Genomic DNA, 22,008 nt, shown 5'->3' on the forward strand with positions numbered 1-22,008 from the left:
CTATCTACGAAAAAATGGTGAACTTCCAAATCGGACCATAAAGGAAAGTTTAGCCTGTTTTTGAATTTTTGTTAGCAAAGTTTTCTTTGTTTATAAATTTTGACAAAAAATATGAGTTTTCACAAATACATATCAAAATTTAAACAATATGAAGTAAAAAAAATACACAAAAAATTAATGATTCAAAACACTACTGTTTGGGTTATGTAGCTATTTAGAAATATATTTTTGAACTGAAATATGAATTCATTTATTGATTTTATTATTAAAATAACATTTTATTACTTTTAATACAAAAATCATATTTATATCACACAATTATTACATACCTAATAATTCAGTCATAATGAAAGTAATAATACTTAGCTTATTTCACAGCAAAAGCTCAATTTCAAATTATAACGTTTTAAACAAAACAAGTAATAAATAAGAATATTTTTGTCACTAATGTATTTGAAAAAAAAAAAAGTGCGTGCGTACAAAGTACACATGTCAGAAGTGAAACTTTTTTGGCGAACTAATTTATAAGTCTTGCTTATATTTATACAAATCTAAAACTTTAGATTTCCGAGACTTAGAGGAAGGAAAAAGGAAGATATGTTCCCACCAAAAGTCTGTCAAATGTCAATCTCAAACCTGTGTTAACAGTCACATTATGTTTAGATTTCTAAATTGTAAATGACTAATATTTTGCCAATTGAACTGACTAATTTAATTTCACGCTATTTGATTAATGTTCCAAATTCTTTTAATTTCATTTCAATTCCTATTAACATTTTTCACAAAAAAATTATAAAATATTAGGCTGTATGGTATGATACATTTGCCTTTCCAATTGGAAAAATACAACAACTACTACTACTGACATTTGACAAGTACTTAATTTCAATAGTAGTTTGATGTCACTTCCGTTGCATACCTGCGTGACGTTCTGTAACAATGTTACCCTCATGCGCCTAAAGAAGTTTCACTTCAAAAAGAATAATGATTTTTTATACATGTAACAATATTATATTGATATTCTTCATGAAACAAGATGTTATATCCTGCATTCTCAGTAGGCTGACCTGAAATACCTACTCACAAATGTTAACTTTTTATTTCTAATAATATGACCTAATAAAACTATTACGGCAATATCAAGTTATATCTAAATATTAACTATAATATTTATACATTAAACTGGGGTGGAAATCTGTAGTAGTCTAACTTTAGTTAGTGTTACTAAAATTAGACTACTACAGATAAAAGATGCAAATATAAAATTAAATGTAACGATCTGATTTACTGGGGATTCTAATTTCAAATCAATAATAACAATAATTTTATAATACTTGTGTAATCTTATACTAAATTACTCTATTTTCATTGTATCATTAGATCAAACATAGATAGAAGAGTGTCAACTTCTAAAAATTTAAATTTTACCCAAGTGGAATGAAACATGATTATTGTAATACGAGTTTGATAGAAAAAGTATACACCATAATAAATAAATAAGTTTTAATTGATATTAATATTATTCAAAATAAATGCTACAAAGGTAGTTAAGACAATGGTGATAATTCAATAAACGTCTTAATGGCGCAAAATGTCAACTACTGGGAAAACATAAACACCGCTTTTATTTTATTTCACAAATAAAAAATGGGTATCTTATCAAGACGTACACCGACAAATGATCCCACATAAAACACTTACAATAGTCAAACAATGCTGTCAATTTAAGGTAATTCATATTTCATCGAGTTTACATTCACCCCTCCAAGTAGGTAGTTTTCATTCGCCCTTGTAATATTCTATAGACACTTAACTCATAAGCTTAAGTTCGTGTGTCCTTTCCACGTACGTCTCAATTGTATTGCTCAATGGCCTCCCTAAATTTCAAACCGAAGCGAACAGTATCTTCCAGGTAAAGTAGGAATGTGATAACTAAACGTACAGTCTTCTAATCCGCCTTCCAATATACCACCAGTAAAATTTCAAACAAAAAAGAACAAAAACACACTAAGCTCTTCCAGGGGGACACTAGTGACTTGGTATTAACTATACTCGTATTTACTATAAATTGTTCAAGGTAGCCTGTCACTTGACCCTTACAAATAAATAAAGCAAACTATGTAATTACACATCTACACCTCGATTTTTTTTTTATTACCTAGGTGCGTGGCGAACTCACAGCCCACCTGGTGTTAAGTGGTTACCCGAGCCCATAGACATCTACAAGGTAAGTGCCGCCACCCACCTTGAGATATGGTCACAACGGCTGCCCCACCCTTCAAACCGAAACGCTACTGCTTCACGACAGAAACAGGCAGGGTGGTGGTGTTGTTACCTACCCGTGCGGACTCACAAGAGGTCCTACCACGAGTGAAAAAGCTTCGTCATAAAATTTTACAAATCATGTTTATTATTTTTAATTAAAAACTGGCGGTTTAGTAGTTATTTTTAGTAAGGTGAAAAGGAAGTTAAAAAACTAACATATCGGCCATGATCATTTGAAATAGGCGGCGGTCTAACGCAAATTTATTATGTTAAAATATAATCAATAATGGAATATTTAAAAATAATACAACAATGAAAAGAATGGGATTGTGTGTGTGATACATTAAATTTAGGAAGAATAGATAAAAACGGAAATAGAGAATACAATAAATTACTCGTAATTTTAGTTGATAATGAATTTAAAAGTTATATCTCATTTTAAAGTAAGCCAGTGACGCTAATTTTCAAAGACGCGTGTGGCTATATCAATTTATATTTACATCTATGTAACGTGGGTAACTATTAACTTTAGAATGAAGTGGGCTGGTCTCTGCCCATGTTACCTAATAATATATTAAGACTGTTTAACCTATATTAATTAAATGTGAAACAAATGAATGGACCAATAATAACAAGACTAGTTCGAAACTCAGTCTGATAATAATTTCAGAAAAAAATAACTTAAACCTAAAAACACTTAAATTAAAAATATACTTTTTTATCTCTACATTATCATATTCATTTTAATGCGGATCAATAAAAAACAATATAAAACAGTTAAGATTTTGAAAATTATCAACTTTGGCGAAAATACAATCAAACATGCGCATGCTCATGCTCATATACGATGCTAATAAATAAGAGAACTTATTGTGTACATTTTTACTTGAGCCATGTATATTGTTCATAAGAAAGTGGCATTATCCTTGTAGGCAGGCGAGCATACGACCCACCTGATGGTGAGTGGTTACCGTCGCCCATAGACTTCAGCAATGCCAGGGGCAGAGCCAAGCCGCTACCTACCGCTATCTATCTATGAAGCGTAGAGCATGTTGTAAAAGTAAGAGGTTTGATCGGAAAGCGCGTCGTCGGGCGTGCGCAGTTCCAGAACCTTCCCCCCGCCGAGCACGAGCACGCGCGAGCACTCCAGCACGCCGGCCAGTCGGTGCGCCACGAACAGGACCGTCGCGCCGCTGAACGAACACCGAATCGTATCAAGGATCAATCGCTCGGTATCTTGGTCGAGGTTCGCGGTGGCTTCGTCAACCAAAAGAACCTGTTTAAAAATTTTAATTGTCATTAATGTCACGTGTTTTTATCTATATATTAATACTTGAAGCAAAAACTTTGTACCCCTTTTTACGAAAATTGGCCGTCCGCACAATGTATGAAATTTCCCACAATTATAGAGAACGTAGAAAAGGAATGCAGAATGCTATTTTTTTTAAAGTAAGCCTAAGAATACATTAAATAAATAAAACATACACACACTCTACAATGTATTTGACATACACACGCACATATATTCGGTTTATTGTCAAACTTTTGTTATTGCTTAAAGTCTGTTGTCAAATTCAGAATAGATTAACTTTGTTTGTCTTTAATATTATCTATACTAGTATATAAATCTACAGTGATTTTTACGGGTGTTCCGTTATAACTACTGAACTATGCATCCGATTGATTTGAAACTTGGTATTCATGTAGAAAATACATGTACTTAATAGATAGTCTAATATTTATATGAGTGTTCGACTCTCTAATAATAATGACAATAAATAATAATGTTAATTTTAAATGCCCAGAGAAGCGGGCGAGTACGGCTAGTTTATCTATAATGTAGGTAAGTAGTCTTGGCGAAATCTGTGATTATAGATAAAATAATAGTATTTGACAATAGAACCATAATAATGTTCAAACTTATAATTTCAATTAATTATAGTCGAATTTCGACTACTGGCTTACCACTAGTAATTTCAAATGTGCGTCATTACGAAATTCATAATGATCCATATCCATCCATTCATATCGATTGTCGCTTATTGCGGAGATCTGATGAGCTAGAACACTAGAACAGAGTCCGACATAAACGACATCGATTCCATTTGTCGTCGTTTGCTTTCCAATTCAATACATTTAACTTCGATTCGTGCACATAAATAAACAATATGAATTTAATGATGATATCTTAATTATAATAGTGTTCAGATTACAGCATACAGAAAAATCTGAATCGTTTATAGGATACACACGACATGACCTCATTATTGTTGCATCCATTAAAACGACGCGATGACGTTATGATCTTATGCTAGTCCTAATAGGTGCAGTGCAGTACCTTGGCGCGCTGCAGCAGCGCTCGCGTGAGACACAGCAGCTGCGCGTGGCCGCGGGACAGCGAGGCGGCGGAGTGGTGCAGGCCGCCGCGGGCCGACACCGCGTCCCTCACCCCGCACGCCTCCAGCGCGCGCCACACCTCCGTCTCCGAGTACTGACGGAGCGGGTCCACGTTCTCGCGGATCGAGCCGCTGAATATGAACGGCTCCTGCGGTATCACTCCGATACGAGACCTGTGACGTCATTTTGCATTAATGGCTTCCATCGATCCTCGTACCTCATCTATATATTAATACGTGAAGCAAAAACTTTGTACCCCTTTTTACGAAAATTGCGCAGACGGAAGAGTATGAAATTTCCAACACCTATAGAGAACATAGAGAAGAAGAGCAGAACCCTAATTTTTTTTTTAAATTGTGCATTAAAAATACATTAAATCAATAAAGAAAACATTACACACACTACCATGTATTGGACACAACACGTACGTATAAATATACTCTTTGTGTATTGTCAATTGTGAAACTTTTGTTATTCTTTAAAGTCTGTGGTCAAATTGAGAACAGATTAATATTGTTTGTCTTTAATATTATTTATTTATAGTGAAGTTTTGGCAAAATCTGTATTATTATATAAGTATAATAGTGCTTGACAATAAAATCATAATAATGTTTAAATTTTTAATTTCAATTAATTATAGTCGAATTTCGACTACTGCGGGGACCACTAGTACATTTAAATTCGTATTTACCTGAGTGAATGCAGATGTAGCTTGTGTACGTCGACGCCGTCGACTCGCACTGTCCCCCGCGAGAGCGGCGCCAGCCGGAGCAGCGCGGCGAGCAGCGAGCTCTTCCCGGCGCCAGTGCGTCCCACGACGCCGAGCTTCTCGCCGGCCCAGCTCGTGAACGACACGCCGCACAACGCAGCCGTCGCCCTCTCGCGGACACTGCGCCGAATTCACGTACAAATCGATATCATTTTTTTCACATTACCGTCAATCACTGGTGGTAGGACCTCTTGTGGGTCCGCACGGGTAGGTACCACCACCCTGCTTATTTCTGCCGTGAAGCAGTAATGCGTTTCGGTTTGAAGGGTGGGGCAGCCGTTGCAACTATACTGAGACCTTAGAACTTATATCTCAAGGTGGGTGGCACATTTACGTTATAGATGTCTATGGGCTCCAGTACCCACTTAACACCAGGTGGGCTGTGAGGTCGTCCACCTAACTAAGCAATAAAAAAAACCAAAAGAAATCAGACTAGATATATCATCCTTTCTATTTTTACTGTCACACGTACGTATCCGAAATGTGGCTCAACCGTTATAAAATTAATTAAAACTTCCGACTCATATCACCCAGACAGGTGCTGTGCATTCCTGATTTTTATCGGCACAGGACATCACTTAAACACTAAGAGAAACATGAGCTCATGTACCCACTGAGTACTACAAAAAAACTTGAGGAATAATTTCATTTATGCTTAAATAAATAATTCCTATATTGCTTAATAATACTACTTGCCGAATGAAATGATTATGTATCATTTACCTGTAGTTAAGGTGGACATCATCAAACTCAACAACGCCATGTGACGGCCAACCGTATGGAGGAGATTCACCGTCGACACTCTCAATTTCAACCTAAAACAATTTAATTATTTACATACATATATGCATAAACACAGCAATGCGCTTATTTCAAAATAAAATCTCCTCCGCCCGACTGCAAAAGGAGTTCACACTGGAGATCTCAATACAAAAAAAGAACCATATATAACAATGCAATATATTTTCTATTGTATATATTTAAAAAAACGTACCTAATTGTCTTTATTCTAATGCTTTATCATGCACCAATGGTTACTATTTCTCTACTATATGCTCTAGGCACAAGCAATAAAAAAATAATAAATTTACACAGTAAACATAAATATCAAACTCATTCACATCAAGAGAACATTTTATTATTAACGGATTTATAAATTTATAAGAATATACAGGTTGAGTAGTAGTAGTAAGTCGTGTTTTTTTTTTTATTGCCTTTGTAGGCAGACGGGCATACGGCCCACCTGATGGTGAGTGGTTACCGTCGCCCATAGACTTCAGCAATGCCAGGGGCAGAGCCAAGCCGCTGCCTACCGAAAAGTGCCTGAGTCGGTAGGGGCCGCAATATTTCCTATATCTGTTGAGAAGCGCCCATGCGTTCTGATTTCAACATTTATATTGGATTACGACCGCATGTCCAATACATGGCTGAAGGCATAAACGTTTTAATATCTGAATAGTTCGGCAATGATTTAATGTCAGCTATTTAGTTCGCCATAGTTCGCCATAAAAATGCGTATTGGAAAAATTCCCAAGAAACGAACATCATATATCTGATAGTAATTCTGGGGATAAAAATCATAAAAATGTAAATAAATAACCATCACTAACGTTCTGTTTAAAATTAAAAATCACTACACGTTTCACTGCAGCCTAATAAGGTAGATATTTATTACTACAATGACTTTAGTAAACGATCATCATTTTCCAGTCACGTTATGTTATTGGTTAATAACCGCTTAAATAAGCATTACAGTTTGTCTTAGAAATTCTTCGTGTCATAAGTAAAAAAATCATCAATCAGACCCAAGGATTTCTGGGAGGATTCTCCGACTAGTAGATATAGTACTAACCTGTCTAATATATTCTCCTACCCTTTCGACGGCTATCATTTCTCGTTCGGTTTCCGTAAAAGAATTGAGCACATTGCTCAACATCGAAGTCATGGATAGCGCGTAGGATATCGCCAGACCCACCAACCCTGCATGGTTTAACCACAATTAACATCCTTCTGACAGCCTCTTCATAACTTTAAATATACAAGAACAGTTCGGGCAAACCACGAATATAATACTTCAAAGAGCCATATTTTTATTAGACCTATCTTACATCAGCAATGAGATTGATGCAGTTCGTTTATTGCTGAAGAGACTTATTAATTACCAAACGTAGCCCATTTAAAGGTCTGAATACTAAAGGCTATTATTATGCGCTAGGGTTTGGGATAAATAAAATTTTACCGAATTACAAGATAACACTGTATTAGCACTCAGAACACTTAAAACACTTTAAAATTCTCAATTCACTTCTTCCGCTTCGCTTCAGGTGATCCGTTCGCTGTTTCGCTTCGAGTAGTTCTGATTACTAACTGACTGCGTGCCATCTCTGCAACGCTTTTATAGCCGATACCACAATCCTGAATTATCGAGAATATTTCACACAAGTCGAGTAATGTGTTTCCACTATCTGACAATAGATGGCGTTGTACTTCTCGAGCGTTCTAGATGCTACTAGATCCTTCGATATTCGTTCGACTATTTGGCGATAGATAGCGTTACTCTTATCGGCATAACACTATATATAGTACTTGCTGCTTAAATGGCTTCAGATGAAAGATACACTTATAACATGAATGTCAATATGGAGGTCGATGCAGCAAAGAAAGCGATATACTAAGAAGTTACAATTATCTGTGAGCCTTTTAAAACACTGTAACCTAGCAGAAAAGATCTTAGAGTGATAAAGGAGAATACTTCGTTCTACATATAACCAATCCGTATTACTTTGTGCAATATGTACTGTTACGCGCTGGCGTTCGAGATAAATAAAAATTCTACCGAAGTGTAAATTAACACTGTATTAACATTTAGAAGACTTAACGAGCACTTTAAAATTCTCAGTTCACTTCTTCCACTTCGTTTCAGGTGATCCGTTCGCTGTTTCGCTTCGAGTAGTTCCGATTACTAACTGACTGCGTGCCATCTCTGCTACGCTTTTATAGTCAATACGATATCCCTAGATTTATCCAGTACATTCTGGGCAAGTCGAGTAGCTTCGATAGATTCATAACATCGAGAAGTACACCGCCATCAATAGATCAATAGGATAATAGTACTTTCGTTGTTCGTTCGGCTATTCGGCGATAGATGGCGTGGCGTTACTCTGGTGGTAGGACCTCTTGAGTCCGCGCGGGTAGGTACCACCACCCTGCCTATTTCTGCCGTGAAGCAGTAATGCGTTTCGGTTTGAAGGGTAAGGCAGCTGTTGTAACTATACTAAGACCTTACAACTTATATCCCAAGGTGGGTGGCGCATTTACGGTTGTGGATATCTAAGGGCTCCAGTAAGCACTTAACACTGTGTTAAGCTGTGAGCTCGTCCACCCATCTAAGCAATATGAAAAAAGAAACTCTTACTGGCTTAACAGTACTTTTAGTTTATCTAAAAATTGTGTAGGTACAACTGAAACAGAGAATAATACGTATGTAGTACCTGGGTCGGCGGTGTGCAGCGTCCTCTGCAGCACAGCCAGCGCGGCGGCCGCTACCACGAGAACGGCGGCGGCGGCCTGCAGTCGCAGCGCCAGCCACTGCGCCGCGCCGCTCGCGCTGAGCGCCGCACGCTGCCACGACTCCACGAGTTCGCAGCCGCGCTCCTCCCACGCCGCCGCGCCGCCCAGCGCGCGTATGCTACTCAAACCTGCATAGTGCTCCTCGTTTCAATTCATATTTACTTACAACTTACTTACTTTAAATTATGCATAAAAATACTTTAAATAAAAAAAACATTACACACACTACCATGTATTTGACACACACACAAGGTTGCATACTATTTGTTTATTGTAAAACTTTTCTTATTGCTTATAGTCTGTGGTCAAATTGAGAATAGATTAATAATAATGATGGTTATATAACTTCTACAATAGCCGGCAAACTTCTTGAGCATTAGTTGACGTAGTGAGGGAAAGTTTGCGCTTGGTACACTCACGCGCAAAAACTTTATTTACTCTGTGTCATATTGCTATTAAGGTATTAAAAACAACGTATGTATTTATTTATATATTTATTAAAAACAAAAAATATAGGTCAATAATTGTAATAATTTAATCTTGGGGTAAAATAGATATTCCGTCTATTAGGTCAAAACTAGAGCTGGCGCCACGTCTTGGTTCAGTTGAAGCGGAGCTTATATTTGTAATTTTTTCTTCGTTATCATAATTTTGACCATCATCATCATCACTGTTTTCATCACCCGAGTCGCTATCATCATGATGAGTCGACATAAGGCTCATCGGTGTAAACTATAGGTCTTCTTTCTTATCTATATTTAATTATTTTTTGAAGATATTTGATTCGTAGTAATCGAATGTTATTTTTTTCAATTACCAGCTTCCGATTATTTTCTGTTTTTTTTTTTCATCTGAAGCCTAGCTCTTTCATAATTCGTCGTAAACTTCGTTCCGAGCCATTACAATTTATATCTTTAAATTTTTCGAAGCCTTTCGGTACGGAGTTTCGCTGCTTGTTATGTAGTTATTATGATCACATCTTTTTATTACAGGTTGATCGAAACTATCCATTCCGGTAACTTCCTTCTTTCCTGATCTTTTTACCCGAAGTCTAAAACATGGCGAGCAAGCCAGAGCTCTTAGCTTCGTTAATAATGCACCTAACAGTACTCGCTGATGTTTTTTTGCTTCCGAAGTCTGTTTTATTTTTTCCATATCATTCTTTCCCTATTTTATAATGAAGCAATATACGTCGTACACCATTTTTCTAGCCAGTTTGTCGCGGCATAGCGTATTTTTTATAAAAAATCAACAAACACTCAACAAATAGCAATGACAACAAAGTCAACAAGCAATAATAACAAATAACTTCAAAGATTAATAATGATAGTTTTCACTGTACGCAAGTGTACTTTTAGACTTTTAGAAGTGTAAGACGCGGGGCGGGGTCGAAGGTTCGATTGATCTACCAATAACGCGCTCGATACGATCTCCTCTGCCGTCGCGCCCCGCCCTCACCACCAAAGTGATATTAAATTCGGTTCTGCGCAGTCAAGGTCATTTGCTCAAAAAGTTTGCCGGGTACTATACCGCGAAGTAGTTTCCCGTTCCAGTCTGACGTTATTACAATGTAAGTGTAACTTTAACCTGATGCCATTCGGAAGAGTATAATCGTCAGGGCTGCTATGAATGTAGGCTTATAAACTCGAAATAGACCAGGAAGATTAAGAAAAAAGATAAACAATCTTTACCTCCACTACTCAACTACAATAATAATAATTTTTGCATAGTTTGTTGTGGCTTCGGGCAATTCCAATTAATGTGTGATTATTCAATTCTATTAGAACTCTATTCTATCTGGCGTTTTATGCAGTATTCACAGCTCGTGTCTCTAAATTGACCATAGTCTGCCATTATGCTTTTTGCTAGCTCAATAGGTATGGGTAATAAGTCTTAAATTTTATGTAATTTAAAACATCCGGGAAATGTATGGCCATTACGTTATAACATCGGTGTTCGGTGACCAGAGACGTTCATGATGCGTTGTGTATGCGCTAAGTAAACAATTAAATTCAGGCAAACTAAGCGTGTATCGGCTTAATAAAACACAATAAAACAGCTGGACCCCTGTCAGCGCCTGTGTGCGAAACCCATGAAGCGCCTCCTATTTTTACGAATCGTCATTTTTCAATGTAGTTTTTATTATTATTTGTTAATTTTGACGTAAGCCTTGGGATGCTTGTACTAAAAATGCATTATGTTTTGTTATTTACAAGTTATATGTTGTGCCTATTGTGCCTACTTACTTATCGATAGTCCACTACAAAGAATTTGTTGTTGTGTAACGTAAATAATTTCGATGGCGACGCCCTTATTGTCTTTTCTTTTCTTTTTTTTGACAACCGTCAAAGCAGTGCGTTACTGTTTCCGCTAACATAGGTCCGAGTCTTTTTACATCCAGTTCGTATTTAGTTCTTAACTTACGCCCTGTCCACTCTACTCCTTTGGAAGATCCTACTTTTGGCCTACTATTGTTTATTTTATTTTTATTAATATTTCGTTACTGGCTACTAACAATATTTCATCTTATTCTAATAAACCCCACCTGTCTTACATATTTTATTATTAATTTATGTTCATTCTTACCATATCCTTATTTCTCTTACTATTTCATTAATCCCTTATTGTTTTGGCGCCTGTGTGCAAACTTCGCACATAGGGGTGGCGCGTCCCTGAAATTAAGACGTACAAAAGACGTACAAAACGTACCTTCGAGGGTGTCGTTGAAGTGCGTGTAGATAGGGGAGAGAGTGACGCTCTGTAGACGTTTCAGTTGTCGCGAGGTGATGCGGTAGACGCGCTGCAGCCGGTAGTACACGAAGGCGAGGGGCGCCACGCCCACCAGCAGCCACGGCAACCCGTATATTGTCACCGCCAGTGCGCCTGTCCACATCAACAGTACACATCAAGGCGAAAAAAAATATCGTCGTTGTCAAAGCAAAATCTGCTATGAGCACTTTTTGAGATTTTTACTTTTTGACCTTTTCGTATAGTTCACAGCCCTATCTGCGGTATAAAAAAACGGTTATGTGTCTATAGCTTTAATATATTTTTTTAGCTTTCACTATGATATGGTTCTTAAAAATTCAACTTCTTATAACATTTTATGCGAAAATGTTTTTACTCGTTATTTTTTTTTTTTTTATTCTTTATTAGAGCCTTACACCTATTAGGTTAAGTCGGCTTACTCGTTAATTCAAAATAGAGTTTTTGCACATAGCAGATTATGGGTTGGACAGCAACGATATGTTAAAATCAAACTATTATATTTATTTATTTAATTAGTTGCACCAACAAAGTGATCATCAATACAAAACATTGATAAATTGACAATAAGTACATGGCAATTAAATTTGATTACAGGGTATGTATTACATAATATAACTCGTACTTATATCTTTAATAGAACATATTTTAATATAAAATAAATTGTCTTATAAACTCCTTCGCGGCACCAATAGTTCCCGATTACCCAATTACCCCGCAGGCTTACGATACACCAAAACCAGTAATTAAGTAAATTTAGCGAATTCTATTTCGAGTACCAATCCTCGTAGGACAATAAGCGTGGCTTGGAGTAATAGTGGTTTCGTAGCCAATTGACCAAGCGCACATATCAGATTTTTGAAGAGAAAGTGACATTGTAACAATATCTAACAATAACACGGGTATAGTGACCGAAAACATAATAATTAATTATAATGTAGCCAATCTTGAACACCATAAATTCAAAGATAATATTATGTTATTCCTGAGCAAATTGTATAGAATTATTTATAGGTTTAGCTTAGCAATAGGTCACTGACCTTTTCGCGACCTAACCATACGTAAAATCGTGTAATCGAAGATGTGAATGCGGTTAACTTAATTAATGCTTTTGAATTTTGGCCTTCAAACATCACAACTGCATTGACAGAGTTTGATTCAAGTTTTTTTTTCTTTTTTCTTTTTTATTGCTTAGATGGGTGGACGAGCTCACAGCCCACCTGGTGCTAAGTGTTTACTGGAACCCATAGACATCTACAACGTAAATGTGCCACCCACCTTGAGATATAAGTTCTAAGGTCTCAGTATAGTTACAACGGCTGCCCCACCCTTCAAACCGAAACGCATCACTGCTTCACGGCAGAAATAAGCAGGGCGGTGGTACCCACCCGCGCGGACTCACAAGAGGTCCTACCACCAGTAAAAGACCTCCCCAACCTCAATATATTTTACAATCTTATTATTACCACTTACCAATGAGAGAAAAGAATTGAGCCAAAAGTATATTCAAAATAAAAGGTAACGAATCGTCAACTGTATACGTGTCAGATGAAAAACGATTAACAATTCTTCCAATAGGAGTGACGTCAAAAAATTTCACTTGTGCCTAAAAACAAAAAACAAAAAATTAGCACCACTTTAATACGGGAAGTTAGTACATATTATGAATTATCTAATGAAACGCTTATTTCTCTCACCCTGACAATAACTTTCAAAAGCACTTTGTGTATTTTAGTAGCTGCTTTCACGCCTCCATAAGCGAAGAGGAAAGCCCTCATTACAGTGAACACAAGATTTAATCCAGCCAATCCGAAGTACGCTTCCAAGTAGAAGTTGTCGTTGTACTGTGGTATACTGATTTCTAGTGTCGCACGGGCATTAGTGAGGGTCGAGCTTAATGATGGCTCGCTGACATTGTTTTTATGCCCGTCAATAGAATTTATCAACATCATTGTCGTGTTGATGAGTTTATGAACGATGCCGTCTACAGCGTTAAAGCTATGGTCTAGAACAGTCGTGTTCTCGTGAAAATTGAACTCAGAGTCGGTCAGAGCTGTAGAATTCTTAGTTCTGTTCTTCAACCATATCGTTAGCCAAAAGAATGTGAAATTCTGCGAGACTTGCATTAGTATTAGAGATAGCGTTATTGCGACAGTGAGAAATATTCCAACTGATTTCAAATATAATCCAATGACCCAAAAACCGACGGTTCCTTCTGACACTGTTTCCTGAAAATAATTGAAATTTAATTTAATTTCTAGAAAATTTATTATAAACATTATCATTTTAAAATAACTCATTGATGAACACTAACTTCATCATCCAAGCTATTTCTGCTGATGTTATCTTCATCAGATTGTTCAATCTGTTTTTGCCTAGGAAGATCGTCTCCCAAAGATTCTGAATCACTTGGCAAATATTCCTCAATATCGTGTAAGATCATTTCAGGGGGTCCTATAAAAATGTCAATACAAAATACAAATGAAAACTTATTTTATAATATATAACATTAGTAATTAAGATGACGTATTTTTTTAGGAATTTAAATTCATATTCTCGGCATTAATTTGTGAACTCAATAGTGTTATATGCGTTCGAGAGTCGTCTGGTATTTACAACACCTACGTCACAAACATGGATGTAGTGACTTATCATTATAATTTCGAAAACTTTCGTATAAAATGCATTACACATGCATATATTACGTGAGAAGACAGATTTTATTAGCCGAAAAAAGGTCCTAACCGAAGAAATAAAAATAAAGAACTTTATGCACTAAATCCTAAGGTTGGAGTAACATAACGTATTGGTCGTAATTTACGTGAATTTAGTTCAATAAATCAAAAATGACAAAATATTTTCTTTCTGAAAATATTGTCTTATTATTCTACGTTGATTACCTTCGTTAACTATACGGCCTTCACGCAGTACCAGTAGACGTGAGACTCTAGCTAGATGTTTCGGTGATTGTGCGACGAACAGTCGCGTCGTGTGTCGCAACAAGCCCATCAGGCAGTGTTGTAACACGTGCTGCGACACACGGGCATCCAGACCCGCCAACACATCGTCCAATAAGTATACTGTAGTACATGAAAATTATTAGTTATCAATAATAATTTTTACTCGAAACATACTATACTGAGACCTTAGAACTTATATCTCAAGATGGGAGGCGCATTTACGTTTTAGATGTCTATGGGCTCCGGTAACCACTTAACACCAAGTGGGCTATCACCCACCCATCTAAACAATAAAAAAATCCGTATTCGGAACATTGAGATAAATACGGTAACCGCGCAACTCAGAAAAAATAGTATTATTATTAATATTATAATTAGTGCAATACCATTATTTTGTTTAAAAAAATATCATTCTAAATCAATGTTTCATATTAAAGTATATATATTTTAAATTTTCGTTACCTTGTTTATCTTGATATACAGCTCGTGCCAAAGCGATTCTAGCACGCTGTCCTCCGCTTAGCGTACATCCACCTTCACCGACATACGCGTTCCAACCGAGTACATTTAAATCTTCTGCAATACAAATTATAAAAATAGTACCCTTATAAATACTGTACATTAAAATCAAATAATTATCATACGGTTATACTGCCAAACAGATAGGAATTTACGGATGTTTCGCGAATTAAATGATATGATGGCGGTACCGACCCATAGCTCAACATAGGCGCTACCGAACAATAATTTAGGAAGAAGTGGAGATTTGACCTTAATGATTTTTAAACTTTTTTCCCAAATGAAACATTGACGCCATCTAGTATACGTTTGACAATGCATTATGTGTTGTGCAATGCTTTTTTTTTTCCTACCTAAGCTGATAGCCTTGAGAGGCTATATCAGCGTAACCTTAACTAGTAGGGGCTCAAACCTGACGACATTGCTAACACGAACCCTAGCAAGAGCCGTGCTTCGCAGAATCTACCATCGGATCGGAAACGCGACCCACTGAGAAGATCCGGCGAGAAATTCAGTGGACTGTGTCTGAGGGTGCGTGCAATGCAATGTTGGATGTTGACATGTTTCACATGCATGGATTCTTACAAATGAGTATGTCGTGAAATATTCGCATCTAAAAACTAGTAGTTAAGCTTCAGTACAACAAAAAGGTAGCAAATGTATCTGATAATATAAGGTTTTTCAATATGGACGCTCGAACTTTGACAGGGAATAATGGCCATCCAAAAAAAAACGAAGATGTCATACTAAATTGGTCCACCAGGATACACCACCTACAACGGAGTCGCGGCGGCCATTTGGCCGAAAGTAAGTAAGTAAGAAGAAAGTAAGTAAGTAAGAAAGTAAATTTTATACATAATCTTATCGAATAAGTAAAATAAAAATTGTGGCAATATCACTTATACAAGTTTTTATTTATTTTATTTTTAAGTTCGAGGGCTCTTAATGAAAAACCCTTTTTAAATATCTTCACACAATACCTGTTAAAGCACATGCGTCGATCACCGATTTAAATTTTGTTTCGTCATAAGGTTTCCCGAACAAAATATTATCACGAATAGTCCCACGTATTAACCATGGCTTTTGTGCTACGTATCCAAAGCCTAAAAAAGATCATACACAAACACAATTACACGAATATAAAATTGAAGTTATAAAAAATATTGAAGGTAATAAATACTATGTAGTAAGTATTATATTGTTTAAATTAAGTTTTTGTTTGATAATGGTTGTGTGTGTTATATTTAATTGCATATATTTATTATCTATACATGTGTATATATTCTGATTAAGCATTTTTATTATGTCCTTCGATTACGTCAACTTTTGTCATTCTCTAAGTCATCTCCGTTGAAAGGTTCTCTGGAAGACATCGTCGCTGTTAACTATAAGTCAGCCCATTGTACTTTATTTTAAGTTGAATTTTTCTCATTCACTTTTCTGTATGTTGTTATTATTTTGGTGTACCTAAGCGTCATAAAGTAATTTGTATTATATTATTATAATAAAATGCATTACTGTTGAGACTTTCTGGAAGTTGAAGATCTCCATTTTTCTTTAACATTTCACCAATAACAGCCAGCAGTAAAGATGTTTTTCCGCTACCAATAGATCCGGTCACACCTATAAATTCTTCTCTTCCAATTTCTAATGATATATCCTTCAATGTAAAGGGCGCATCTTGTCCGCCTTCTTCGGACGTGAGAGAATCACTCCTCTGAATATTAAGCTTTCGTTTATTCTTATTCGACTTCCCCTTTTCTTTATTTAACTTCATATTATCTCGTTTCATAGGTCTGGCCCACGCAAAAGTAGCGTTTCTGAATATTATTATTTTATCTTCATCTCTGTTCACGTTGACACGGTCGTAGTACTCCTCCGAATTCATGTCCGGTAACTAAAGACAAATGTTTTGGCTGTTATTTTATAGAGAACTCACGTTAATTTGATAACATTTTGCGAACAGAACTTACATCCAAAAGCTTCTGTATTCGTTTTATTGAAACCCAAGCCTCTGTGAGGCCGTTCAGGACCCAAGGAAACGCATTCAATGGAGCTATCAACATATTTATTAAGGCAACTGTTGTAAATACCTAAGGATGAGAAATAAAATGAAATATAAAATTCGTCCATAGCCTTAAATCTAATACTAGACTAGACTAAATGACGGAATAGTTCCTTAGTTAGTTAACTGATGGTCTTGAAGCCCGATTGGTGGCGCGTGCATACAATGAGAGACATAAAGCCTGATGATTATTTTTTTATTTTTTATTAAACCACTTACAGTCGGTGCTTCTAGGGGTTGTCCCCGCAGCGCATGTGTACCAAGCGTCAGTGCTGCGACCAGCACCGGTGTTGTAGCCCACAATACAACACATACCGCGTCCAAATACTTGCGGCCTCGGAGGTAACGCATCTCTTCTGCACGTGCCCCTGCAATGACAGGTTAATTTTTAAACTATGTACAATATATTTTTATTCAGGACAATATCCAAAAAATGTAATAGAAGGGATAGCGGTCGACCGTAAAAGACATGGATGGAGTGTGTGAATAACGATATGAGACAGAGAGGAGTGAGTGTTGAGCTGAAGGCTGATAGAAGATAATGCAAGAAAAAAATTAGCAGTGCCGGCCATACCTAGTGGGGTAAGGTAAACAAAAAGAAGAAAAATATGAAAGAAATCCAATGTATTATTAAAATTAAATAAACTTTCAAAATAAAGCACTTTATTGAGAGTTTCATCTCAGATGAGACAGTTTCTGTCTGCTTAGCTGAAGCCTTTCATACAATAAGCAATCAAACTGAAGAAGCAAACCTATGTGCTCACTTTTTGGTGAATATTTTTATTATACTTAGTGGAAACAGGCCATGCTCTTCGGCGACCATTGTTAAATGTTTGATAAACATTTATTTGTTGATACTACACATTAATCACCTATTGTTACGTTTAGTGTTGATGCCAAAAAACTTCACTGAATTACCAACAACAAATGGATAAAATTTAACCTTAATCAAGTAAAAGATACAGGAGTGCATACATAACATGCACATTTATGAAGCACTAGACGATGACCGAGCTTCGCTCGGTTTTTTTTTATATAACGCCATCTTGTTGTGTCTTTAAAGCGGTTAGTTGCCCTCAATTAAGAAAAATAGTATTATTATTCACCAATAGATGTCGGGAAGAGTTGATTATTGAAAACGGGAATAAAACAACATTTTCTGAAAATAAATCGTAGCTAGATCGATTTATCGCCCCCCAAATCCCCTGTATACTAAATTTTATGAAAATCGTTGGAGCCGTTTCCGAGATTCAGATTATATAAATATATTAATATACAAGAATTGCTCGTTTAAAGGTATAAGATTGTATAAAATATTAAATGATCAATCAAATTGAAATTCACATACCTGATACTCTGTCCACAAAATAATCTTCCCAAACATGAACCTTTACAGTTCTAATTCCTTTTAGCAAATCACTGATCAAACTGACTCTAGTGTCCTTATGCTTCATCAACTCTGTGCTTAATTGCCCAATTTTATTTGCAATAAGTTTGTTTATTGGTATTAGAATAACTGAAAAGCCTACTCCAGCAAGGAAAGATAGTCCCACTTGTTGATACAATAAAAACAGTGTTATAAATAACTGAAATGAAATGAAATAAAATGAAGATTTTTAATTATAAACTAGTTGTCTATCGATTGTAAATACATAATATTTTATAAATACCTGTAATGGTATACTCCATAGAGCATGAAAACTAGGACATGAATTCACAATCCTATCAGTATCAGTAGACATAAAATTTGTTATTTCACCAACAGAGAACGCTTTAGTCAGCTCAGTTGAAGTCACACTTAAGGTTTTCCTTAGAATGGTGGTGACTAGCGCACCACGCATCTTTAGTCCAATTATGGACATTAACCAATTAAATTGGACAATAAATATGGTCGATCCTAATGTTGCTATCAAAAGACTAACTGCAAAAGTATACCTAAAATCATAACATTTTGTAAGTTATTATTTTCGACTCATCTATTTTATGCGTTTTATCTTTTTATCTTACCCAATATGTTCATCAATTGTAGTATCTTCAACAAATTCAACCAACTTATTCAATAAAAGAGGTCCTGCAAAACCTGCCATATCAGATACCAATTTAAGTAAACCAATACTGTAAAACTCTACTGCAAAAACCTTATGCAGTGCTCGTAATAAGGAAACATTTTGTCGTCGTACGGGGTGGACCCGAACTCGTGATGTTGATGTTACAGGTGTTGAGGCTTGTGGCACTGTTTCACCTATAGCTCCATATCCTGTATCATTGAAAGAAACTATTAAGGTATATTTGAGATATAAACTGTTTATTTTATTTATTTTATTGGATAATGTTAATTATATCATTTTACAGTATATTATTTTCTCATAGGCAGCGGCTTGGCTCTGCCCCTGGCATTCCTGATGTCCATGGGCGGCGATAACCGCTCCTCATCACGTGGCCCATTTGCTCGTATGCCTACAAGGGGAACAAAAAATATATATATCAGTATTTCCTTCTGGATTTCTATGAATACATAATTAGAACTGCTTTTAAAATTTAATCTAACATTTCTAATGTGATTATATTATTTCCAGAAAATATTCTAGTTTTGACCTCATCCTTGACCAAAACAATTAACTGCAATATCAATAAAGTTTTTATTTGTGTACCTGTGCTTATAAAAGGTTCATGTGGTATATCAGCATATTGTTGGTGATGATCAACATTTCCAACCAATGCTCGATCCATTCTGGCACCAATATATGAACTACGATATTCTGCTGGTATGTCGAAAAGTTCTTCAGGATCTTTTAGTTTATTCTCCAGACCTTTAGACATATATTTTAAATATGGCATCAAATCCACAAGTATTTTCGTAATTAGACTAAACATTATATGCATATATTACCTTTTTGTAGCAAAGGGTTCACCCAAGTAAACATCAACTTTGAAAAAAAGCTGTTGCCCTGCATAGCTGTACCAAGAACATCATCATCTACATGGGGTATCAGTGGAGTGTACTCGCTCTATTAAAACAGATATTTAAAATACATTTATTTGCCTTGTCAGTACTCTAAATACACAAAACTGATATAAATTTATACTTACATGAGAGTGTTGGGAGCCTACTAAGCATGGCGAGTAAAATGTTGGTCGTGAGTAATTTGAAGGAATCAGAGTTAAAAAATACAGTACGTGACAACATAATGCAGCTGTATTGAAACCTGTTTGTGAACCAGAAATGATGTTGCTACGGAGAGCTATCAGGTTTAAAAGAACTGTACAGCACCATAAAAATAATTGCATTACTGGACCTCGAGAGCTACGCCCAAGACGGTGTTTCAATGCTAAAACATATCCAAAGTGCACCAGCCATGCTAAACAGGATGAACCAGCAGCAAAATAGTCTACTGGATATAGAGTGAAGTCAGGTTTGGTAGTAAATATATATATTTCTATGATCGGTATGAAGGCTAAGCCTAAAACAACAAAACTTCGAAATATTATGGCACGTTCTTGAGTTTTTTCTCGTATCACCCAATCTTTTCGATATCCAACAAAATACCCTGATACTATAGCTATTATAAAGTACACTGGTACTTGTAAGAATAGCTCTTGAAAACACACGCTGAAGTCTTTCGTGGCATCATTCCATGGATGAAGCCCTCCAGGCCCGCACATATCTTCCCATTTCCAATTTATATTCAATATAAAAGACATTCTGGTCTTCTATTATCTCTACGATGTTCCGCAATAAGTCACAAGGGCACTGTTATAAGATTCTACTATTTAATTAGAAAGGGTAAGTATGTTCTTTGTAGATTTATAAATAAAACACAATGAAACACGCAACTAATAACCATTTTTCATGTTTCGTCTTTCTATTGTTGATAATTATTGTATTTCTACTGTACGTATCGTAAGTTATCAGTTTACTGTTTAATTTTTATCTTTTTCCTTTTATTTTGAATAATATTTGTTGATTTGAACAAGCACTAGTTTACTTCTCATTGATTTGATGTTAAAAAGTTCAAAATTAATAAATCATCAAAAATAATCAAAATTCAACAACGATGACACTGATGACATATTAAGTGTATAATCTATGCTGATGACAGTGAAAGCGGAGTAGTTTTTTTAAAGGGATTTTATGACCTCGTAACTAAGACCTTTAAGTCAAGTCTTATTTTAATTTATATTCTTATTTTTATGAAAATGATAACATCGAGTGAAATAAAATGAAATGAAGATTATTAATTTGAGACATTAATCAACTGGGATGAAATTAAATGAAATGAAATGAGATGATATAGGATGAAATATAATCTCAGAAAAGTGGTTGTCATTTACTAACATTTTTTTCAGTGGACTTTATGGAGGATCCCGAGAAGTTATGTCCAGCGGCTTTGTTTCATTTTCCCACATTTGTGCACTTTCACAGATATTAAACAGCTAATAAACCACCGTTATTACACATTTAAACCTGAAGAAACACTAAAAAGACAAAATAAAACAAATCACACAGCTTCACTCCTCGCTTTCCCGCCAAAAAGTCAACATAATAGCAAATAAAAAATAAGACAGATTAGTAAAAACAGACAGTATTATCTAATAGGTTGGGGAAAAAGTATTATCGCATTATAGCATGTATGAATAAGCAGGCAAAGAGCGTGGCTTATACACGCTAGTCTGTCGTAGTTATATTTTTTTTATGT

At 35.8% G+C, this 22,008-nt stretch overlaps 1 protein-coding gene across 2 annotated transcripts; it reads right to left on the reverse strand.

The window, feature by feature from the left end:
* Positions 1–225: 225 nt before the first annotated feature.
* On the reverse strand, positions 226–21,382 carry LOC101745183 (ATP-binding cassette sub-family C member 10). 2 transcript variants are annotated; one of them, XM_062671512.1, is made up of 23 exons: positions 20,402–21,382; positions 20,202–20,319; positions 19,963–20,121; positions 19,319–19,568; positions 18,982–19,246; positions 18,660–18,897; positions 17,531–17,679; positions 17,220–17,339; positions 16,765–17,143; positions 16,227–16,349; positions 15,190–15,303; positions 14,668–14,847; positions 14,082–14,221; positions 13,465–13,995; positions 13,241–13,373; positions 11,711–11,884; positions 9,106–9,129; positions 8,923–8,958; positions 7,284–7,411; positions 6,155–6,246; positions 5,354–5,551; positions 4,604–4,835; positions 226–3,541 (listed from the first exon to the last, which is right to left on the reverse strand). In XM_062671512.1, the coding sequence occupies exons 1-23, from the start codon at positions 21,011–21,013 to the stop codon at positions 3,299–3,301; spliced, it is 4,638 nt and encodes a 1,545-aa protein (XP_062527496.1). In that variant the 5' UTR covers positions 21,014–21,382; the 3' UTR covers positions 226–3,298. The 2 variants fall into 2 exon arrangements, with proteins under 2 accessions (XP_062527496.1, XP_004925578.2); XM_004925521.5 differs by having other exon boundaries at positions 8,923–9,129; positions 20,402–21,381.
* Positions 21,383–22,008: the final 626 nt, after the last annotated feature.

Source organism: Bombyx mori, chromosome 12, assembly GCF_030269925.1.
Source record: "Bombyx mori chromosome 12, ASM3026992v2".
Classification (NCBI taxonomy): Eukaryota; Metazoa; Arthropoda; class Insecta; order Lepidoptera; family Bombycidae; genus Bombyx; species Bombyx mori.

Bases quoted from the DNA above. Each gene is read 5' to 3' on its own strand.
- LOC101745183 (XM_004925521.5), bottom strand. From the start codon at position 21,013: ATGTCTTTTATATTGAATATAAATTGGAAATGGGAAGATATGTGCGGG. The intron at 16,350-16,764 runs GTAATGCATTTT...GATCTTTTTTAG, and splicing joins ACTTCCAGAAAGTCTCAACA to GCTTTGGATACGTAGCACAA. The intron at 14,222-14,667 runs GTAATCAACGTA...ACATTTTTATAG, and splicing joins AGGCCGTATAGTTAACGAAG to GACCCCCTGAAATGATCTTA.